At 37.8% G+C, this 8,811-nt stretch overlaps 1 protein-coding gene across 1 annotated transcript in view; it reads left to right on the top strand.

Moving 5' to 3' along the window:
- Window positions 1–8,811, top strand: part of LOC106869142 (uncharacterized) — a 103,119-nt gene that overhangs the window by 74,734 nt on the left and 19,574 nt on the right. Inside the window, exon 4 of the mRNA XM_052966268.1 lies at window positions 2,539–2,621. Coding sequence (XP_052822228.1) covers window positions 2,539–2,621 — 83 coding nt within the window. The remainder of the gene's footprint in view (window positions 1–2,538; window positions 2,622–8,811) is intronic.

The following is an 8,811-nucleotide window of genomic DNA, read 5'->3' as shown; positions in this document are numbered from 1 at the left end:
GAACCTGGAACCATGTGGTTGGTAAGCAAGCTAATTACCACACAGCCACTTCTACACCTATTATTTAGAATTTATTCATATATGTAAAACTTTGTAAACAAAGTTCTTTATATATGAATAAATTCTAACTTTATTTATAAAGTACTACAAACAAGAATAAATCTAAATAATAAAGAAAACACCAAATTAAATCAGTTAAACTTTCTCCAAAACATCTCTCCTTAACAATCAAACATAAAAATCTAATTACATTTGTACAGTTTTTCAATATTTCAAGCTTAAAGACTCCATTTGCACAGATCAAAATAACTAAGCAATTATTTTTCAGATGCTAACATTGAGGCAGAAGATATGCAGCATGCACAGACTGATAATGTCAAATCAACCAATCAGTTTGGCTCAGTTTATGTCTGTTGTGAATGAATGGATTTAGGTTTTTAGTCAGAACAGTTTCTTTGATCCTTATATTTCTGATATGTCATTTTATGTCTTTCATTGTGACTATGATTTTCTTATTATGCCATCTCTACAGATATTTCATGTCAGAGGAAACTTTAGCATAATGCAAATGTGCAGTTTCAGAATTATACTATCAATGTAAAAATCTTATCATATTTGTTAGTAATTGTATGAAGCAATACATAGGCCCATAAACTTATGTTCAAATCATTGATGAAGCAGTTGGCTAATGTGCAAACATTGTTGCCAGACATTTTCTCAGTGAAAGTTCAATGTGGATCAGCTATATTTTCAATCCCCTCATAGAGATTGTTTATCAGATTGCAACAGTTTTAAAAAGTAAGTGTTGTTGTTGGAATTGTTAACATACTGTGGAGTTATATTATGAATCTGGTCTCTGGCAAAGGATAATGGGTAGTTGTTGCCTATTAGCATCCTTTGGAACTGCTTGATATATATGTGATTGTTATTTGATAATGATGATGATGATGATGATGACAATGTCAGAAGTGGCAGTTGTAGTGGTGGTTTAGACAGCACAATGACCTCAAGCTGCTCTCTGAATGAGCCAATGAACACAAAATTAAGAATCAGTATATAGCTGAACCAAATATTGCCGTACTTTGCACTCTGTATTGAGTTCTTTTCTCTTGTTTATTAGAAACAACAATCACACACTCACACACTCATGCACAAAATACTTGTATAGTGCAAAAATGCTAGTCTTTGCTTCACATCCTGTGGGTATCTTTCTGTCATAACTCATAGTACTGTTCTTCCCAGTATGTATGACTCATTCACATTAACTTCATTAACTTTTTAATACTAATGAATGTAAAAAGTAGTATAAACAGAACGAAACATTATCCTTTTGTTATTAGAAATCAAAGATTTTCTGGGGTTTTTTTTTTTAGCATTCAGAATGTTAATCACATTTTTCAACTCATTTTGCTATGCTATATAATTGTATTGGTTATTAAATATGAATGAACATTCTTTTAAGAACACGTGCCACTACTATTCTTTTCTTAATGCTAAATCTGGTTTCGGATATCTTTTATATTAGTTTCATCCCTATTATTATTTTCCTTGTTGAGTTATACCTAAAAAACCACTCACTTTACTGACATATTCTGTCTACTTCTGATAATTGTTTTTAGTTCTACCTCACTTTCTTTTCTTTTCTTTTTTTCTCTATGTAGGTCATTGTTTACTCAAATGACTGCTAACTTGTTCCTGATTGATGTTCTTTCAAAACAATATAAGCTTCTATTAAGTTCATATTTCCCTGTAACAGTTATTATTTTCATGTTTTTGTCATTCATTGTGAGACTTTTTTTTTCAAAAAATGTTCTAAGAATAATATCTCTTTTCAGATTAGAAGTAGTTTTGAAGACCAATTTTCTAAGAGTTCTAGGGATTGTGTTTTTGTCATTTTTAGGTCAGGGAAGAAGGAAACCCATAGATTTCTTTCTCTTTAATCTTAAGAAACCAAATATATGACTGGCACTTTGTCTAAGCCCATTGTTTTTCTCATACATCATTTAAAAACAAGAATATATCTTGTTTTTATTTCATGTGGCTGATAAACCTTAGGTCACATGTCCAAATAGGATACTCTTTACTCTCTTTTACTCTTTTACTTGTTTCAGTCATTTGACTGGCCATGCTGGAGCACCGCCTTTAGTTGAGCAAATCGACCCCAGGACTTATTCTTTGTAAGCCTAGTACTTATTCTATCGGTCTCTTTTGCCGAACCGCTAAGTTACGGGGACGTAAACACACCAGCATCGGTTGTCAAGCGATGTTGGGGGGGACAAACACAGACACACAAACATATACACACATATACATATATATATATACATATATACGACGGGCTTCTTTCAGTTTCCGTCTACCAAATCCACTCACAAAGCTTTGGTCGGCGCAAGGCTATAGTAGAAGACACTTGCCCAAGGTGCCACGCAGTGGGACTGAACCCGGAACCAAGGATGATCATTTTTATATAATGGAATTTTTTTTCATTTATGTATTTCATTTACACATATTATTTTGATATCATTTTGATATCTTCAGCTAAATTTGGACCTTGGAAGTATGGACCACAGCATGGTTTTGCTCGCGTTTTACGGTGGAAAGTTGAAATGCCACCTAAAAAGGTAAGTGAACTATTTTCAAGCATCTATTTCAAATATTTGAACTTAACTGTTTGCTGTCACCATCACTGTCACTGTTGTGTAACAAAAAGTGATAGTATACTGGTTTAATATTGATGGTTTGGGCAGAAATATCAATAACAGTGCCACTTTAATTAATGTCTACTGACTTATTCCTGAATTGATTATAGAAAGTTATTACTTTATTACTTCATCCTGCATATCTAGAGAAAGTTCTGCATGATGCCATTAATAAATAAGTAGGTACTGTTTTTGTTTAGCTCTAGAACAGCTCTGATTTGGCAGACCTATGGTCAAAGGTGTTCCAGTTATAACCATTCCATCTTTCTTTTTATATTTTTTCTCAGACATAATTTATTCAAGACTGCAGAGGTTCATCTAATCTCCTATACTGTCTGCCAAATTTTTTGGCCTTGTTCTATGTCACAAATCACTATGTTCTTAACTCTGCTTCAATTTAGCTGCTTAGAAAATAGGTATCAGTACATCCATCATCATCACCGTCATCCTTTAGCATCCACTTTCCATGCTAGAATGGGTTGCACAGTTTGACTGAGAGCTGGCAAGCCAGAAGTCTGCACCAGGCTCCAATCCGATCTGGCAAAGTTTCTACAGCTGGATGCCTTTCCTAACGCCAACCACTCCAAGAGTGTAGTGGGTGCTTTTTACATGCCACCAGCACGAGGACCAGTCAGGCAGTACTGGCATCGACCACACTGAAATGGTGCCTTTTATGTGCTTCCAGCATGGGAGCCAGTCAGGCAGCACTGGCAATGATCATGTTCAAATGGTGCTTTTAGCGTTCCACTGGCATGGGTGCCAATCAAGTAGTACTGTCATTGACCACGATTTCACTTGACTCAACAGGCCTTTGAAAACGCAGTTTATTACCCAATGATTGAAGGGTACTCTTAAATGGGCTAGTTATGCTGCACTGACATAGGCCACAGTCATGGTCTCACTTGGCTTGCCAGGTCTTCTCAAGCACAACATATCTCCAATGGTCTCGATCACTTGTCATCGCCTCAGTGAGGCCAAATGTTTGAAGGTCATGCTTCACCACCTCATCCTAGATCTTCCTGGGTCTACCTCTTCCACAGGTTCCCTCAACTGCTAGGGTGTAACACTTTTTCACACATCTGTCCTCATTCATATGCAACACATGACCACACCAGCACAGTCGTCTCTCTTGCACACCACGACTGATGTGTTTTATGTCCAACTTTTCTCTCAGGGCACTTACCCTCTGTCATGTATGCACACTGACATTACACATCCATCGGAGCATACTGGCTTCATTCCTTGCAAGCTTACACATGTCTTCAGCAGTCACAGCCCATGTTTCACTGCCATGTAGTATGGCTGTTTACACACATGTGTCATACAGTCTACCTTTTACTCTGAGCAAGAGGCCCTTTGTCACCAGCAGAGGTAGGAGCTCTCTGAACTGTGCCCAGGCTATTCTTATTCTAGTAGCTACACTTTCAGAGCATCCACCCCTGATACTCACTTGGTCACCTAGGTAACGGAAGCTATCAACCACTTCTAGTTTTTTCCCCTGGAATGTGACGGAAACTGTTTTCTGCACATTTTCAGTGTTTATTGCTCCTGAGCATCTGCCACACACAAAAATTATCTTCCCAGTTAGCCTTCCTTTGATATTGCTGTACCTCTTATGTGTCCATAGCTTACATTGGGTACATCTTATGGAGCTTCTACCTATGCGTTTTCTACAGATCGAGCAGGGCCATCTACCTGAAGGGATTTGTGATTTGTCTACCTTTCTACTTATTAAGATTTTGATTTTTGTTATATTGACTCTAAGGCCATTCGATTCTAGACCTTTCTTCCACACTTAAAACTTCTTGTCTAGTTCTGATAGTGACTCAGCTATTAGAGCAAGGTCATCAGCATAGAGAAGCTCCCAGGGGCATCCTGTTTTGAATTCCTCTGTTATTGCCTGGAGGACTATGATGAATAAGAGGGTCTGAGGACTGATCCTTGGTGGACCCCTACCCCTACCTAGAATTCTTCACTGTACTCATTGTCAACCCTCACCTTACTGACAGCATCCCTGTACATGGCTTGTACAGCTCTCACTAACCATTCATCTATCCCTAGTTTCCTCATTGACCACCAGATAATGGATTGGGGGACCCTGTCGAAAGTTTTCTCCATGTCAACAAAAGCCAGGTACAGAGGTTTATCTTTGACTAGGTATTTCTCCTGCAGCTGTCTTACCAGAAATATAGCATCAGTGGTGCTTTTCCCTGGCACAAACCCAAACTGCATCTCATATAGACTGACTCTCTCCCTAATTAGTTGGGCTATGACCCTCTCTGTGACTTTCATTATCTGATTCAATAACTTGATACCTCTGTAATTATTTGTATCTAAAGCATCACCTTTACCTTTGTAGCAGTTGCTACACCAGTCATTGGGTATGACTCTTTTGTGTATCACCTGATTGACTATATGGGTGACTAGACCACCAGACACCACCAGATATTTTAAGCATCTCTGCGGTGATTCCTGATGGGCCAGGGCTTTCCCTGTCTTCATACTCTTAATTGCTTTATCTACCAAGGTACTGTCAATTCAGATAGCTGGTTGGGTCGACATTCAGCAGACTATCTTTCTCCTGTTCATTCTCTTCATTTAGCAACCTTTGATAGTGACATCTCCAAGTTTCTCTCCTTGCAGCCTCATTAAATGCAAGTGAGCCATCATTCATGCAGACACATTTCTCTCCTATGATATCACGATTCTCTCTTACACACTGTCTTGCAACACATAAAACCCTCAAGTCTTTGGTCCTCACAATGCAGAACATTGGCAACTTTTTCTTATCTGCTTCCCCTCTGGCTATATAATCCTGTCTCCTAGTTTCCCTTCTGGCAGTCTGATACAATTCCCTGCTACCACTGTTCTTCCAGTCCTTCCATGCCTGTTTCATTTCCCTAATGGCCCTGTCAACTACATTGTTCCACCACCATGTTACCTTGGTTCGAGTGGGGACTTTGCACTATCCACACATCTGGTCAGTAGCCCTCAACAGGTTGTCCCATAGAAACATCCAGTTGTCTTCCACATCATGTGATGCTATATCCCTTTCTATATCGTCAAAAGCTTTGAGTAATATGTTTCTATTTCGTCAAAAGCTTAAGAGAAGATTCATCCATTATCTGCTAAATTCTCCTAAGAGCCAAGATATGATTTATTTTCATCTTATTTTGACAAGTACCACAAGCCAAAGGTCAGGGTAGCCATTTCAGTTACTCTAAGTATCTAATGATCTTGAGAAAAGCATAAACATCACACAGTCTCATCGTCCCCCATTTTAATATTAATATACTCACCCCCTTGGTATTTATTTTAGGATTCCAAAATTATAACTAATTGTAATATTTTTATATTAAATATGTAATTTTAGTATTTTTGAATTAAACAAGTATATAATTAGAATGCAAAATTAGATATCATCATCATTATCACTTTATTTGTGTCTCCAGCACCTTACCACTTATTGTAATAATTTGTCATTTCTTTAATGAGTTTCAGTTTCTTGAAATCAGCCTTCAATACTTTTTCCTATGTCTTCCTTAGTTCTTTTCTTTTCCAGTTTCCTTCTTATATCATGTGCATTTTTTTTGCCCAATTTTCCTCCTATCAATATATCATATGTCCATAGAAGCTCACTTTTCTCTGTGGCATACCACATATGATTCTTTATATTCCCAGATTTTATCTCAGCTCATTTGTGCTCTGTCATTCTTGCACCCTAACATTACACACCCGGCAAAGCATGCATGCCTCTCTTCTATCCAACTTTCATATATCTTCTACATCCAATGCCTGTTTCACTATCATGCAGCATCACACTTTATATGCATGCATCATACATATTACCTTTTGCTTGGAAAGAATCCCTTTGTTTCCAACAGAGATAACAGCTCCCTGAGCATTTTCTGTCCATTCTAACTCTGGCTACAATGCATTTGAAATACACTCCTTCCTTTACTAATTTGATCACTTTGGTAACGAAAGCTGTTAACAACTTCTGGGGACACCTCTGATAATGAAGCAATTTATTTTATGAGTTTTCTTACTTCTAAATACTCCTGCACACCAACAACATATGAAGTTCCTCTCTGCCAACTTATATGTGATCCCTCTGCATTTCCTGTTGACCCATAATTTACATTGGGTACACTATGATATCATTCCTACTTTCTTTTCTGTACATCAAGCATGGCCACTTTCCAGATGACAGTTTATCTTCGCTGGGTTTACTCTAGCAAAGATAAAAGTTTTAGTTAGCTTTTTGATTCTAGCCCCCCACCCCCACCCCCCATTTGGAGTTACTTCAGTAATTCTTTGTCTGAGTTACTTTTGAGATCAGCAGCAGCAGTGCTATTGTAATGGTTTTCCGTGCTAACATTACTTGAATGATTCTAATGCATTTCAGTCCTGCATTATCATCTGAATCTGATGATTCTTGTTATGTATTTCTCAGTCTTCCTCTGTGATAATCACCTCTCACTGTCATAACACCACACTTTTTCTTTTTTTTTCTTTTATCTAGCATTCTTCATCTATTCATCTATTCACTTTTCATGTTCAACTACATATATCAGCTAACATTGTTAATGCTCAAATGCTCCCTCAGTCTGCTTGTACTTCTGACCACTGTGTATGTTAATGTTACTAATCCAATGGATAATATTTATCTCATTTAACCCTTTAGTGTTTAAACCGGCCATATCAGGCCAAAATTGTCTTCCAGTTTTATGCTCAAACCAGCCAGCTCTGACCTCTCACACCTACCCTACAAAGTCATTCTAAAAATAAACAGGGACATCATCAAAATCTCAGAGTTACAAGATGCTGTACAATTAACTTAAAACAATGTAATTAAGCAGGCTTTACATTTGACAGAGTAATCTGAATGCTAAAGGGTTAAGGTGGCGAGCTCACAGAAACATTAGCATGCCAGGTGAAATGCTTAGCGGTATTTTGTATGTCTTTATGTTCTGAGTTGAAATTCCACCAAGGTCGACTTTGCCTTTCATCCTTTCAGGGTTGATAAATTAAGTACCAGTTGCTTACTGAGGCCAATCTAATCGACTGGCCCCTTCCCCAAAAATTTTGGGCTTTATGCCTAGAGTAGAAAAGAATATCTATCTCATTTCTCTACACTCTCTTCAGATCTTCCACATTCAGTATTACTAAATAGCATCATCAGTTTCTTAACACATGCTTCATTTTGTCTTCCTTTTTCCTTAGAGATAGAAATACTTTTTTATGAATAGAGGTAACTGCTCACTAATTAGCCTTCTATCCTTTCCTCTTTCTTAACCGAGCTAGACTCTCACTATTACCATATCCAGCAGTGCCATAAATATGATCAGTGAGATAGCTTTCTTCTTCATTTTAGAAAGTTCAAGTACAGTTTCCTCATTTGATAACATTCAACCTTTGTAGATTATACCAGATTAGGTTACCTAATTAGATAAGCTGCTGCATTTATTTTCTCTTTAAAACTCGTCTATGTTGGGCATTTAATGTCTTTGTAAAAGTATTTTCTGTTTGCTTGCTTATTACTTGCTAATCTGTATGAAGAGGAAATTATCAAACTGTAGCCTTGGTAGTAGTAGCAGTATGCTAGCATGGAAAGCGGACGTTAAACGATATATATATATATATATATACACACACACACAATTTAATTAGAGGGTATGTTAACCTCATGACGGAATGGTTGCATCCAAGGAAATACTGATTCAATACCTAGTATTTTGGGGGAAATGAAATTCTCTTAAAATAATAGGTATCATCATCATCATCGTCGTCGTTTAACGTCCACTTTCCATGCTGGCATGGGTTGGACGATTTGACTGAGGACTGGTGAAACCAGATGGCTACACCAGGCTCCAATCTGATTTGGCTGAGTTTCTACAGCTGGATGCCCTTCCTAACGCCAATCACTCCGAGAGTGTAGTAGGTGCTTTTACGTGCCACCGGCATGAAGGCCAGTCAAGTGGTACTGGCAACGACCACACTCAAAATGGTGTATTTTACATGCCACCTGCACAGGAACCAGTTTGGCGGCACTGGCAACGATCTCGCTCGAATGTCTTTACACATGCCATCCGGCACAAGTGCCAGGAAG

This window comes from Octopus bimaculoides, chromosome 3 (assembly GCF_001194135.2).
Source record: "Octopus bimaculoides isolate UCB-OBI-ISO-001 chromosome 3, ASM119413v2, whole genome shotgun sequence".
Taxonomy (NCBI): domain Eukaryota; kingdom Metazoa; phylum Mollusca; class Cephalopoda; order Octopoda; family Octopodidae; genus Octopus; species Octopus bimaculoides.
This window is presented reverse-complemented; position numbering and strand designations above follow the sequence as displayed.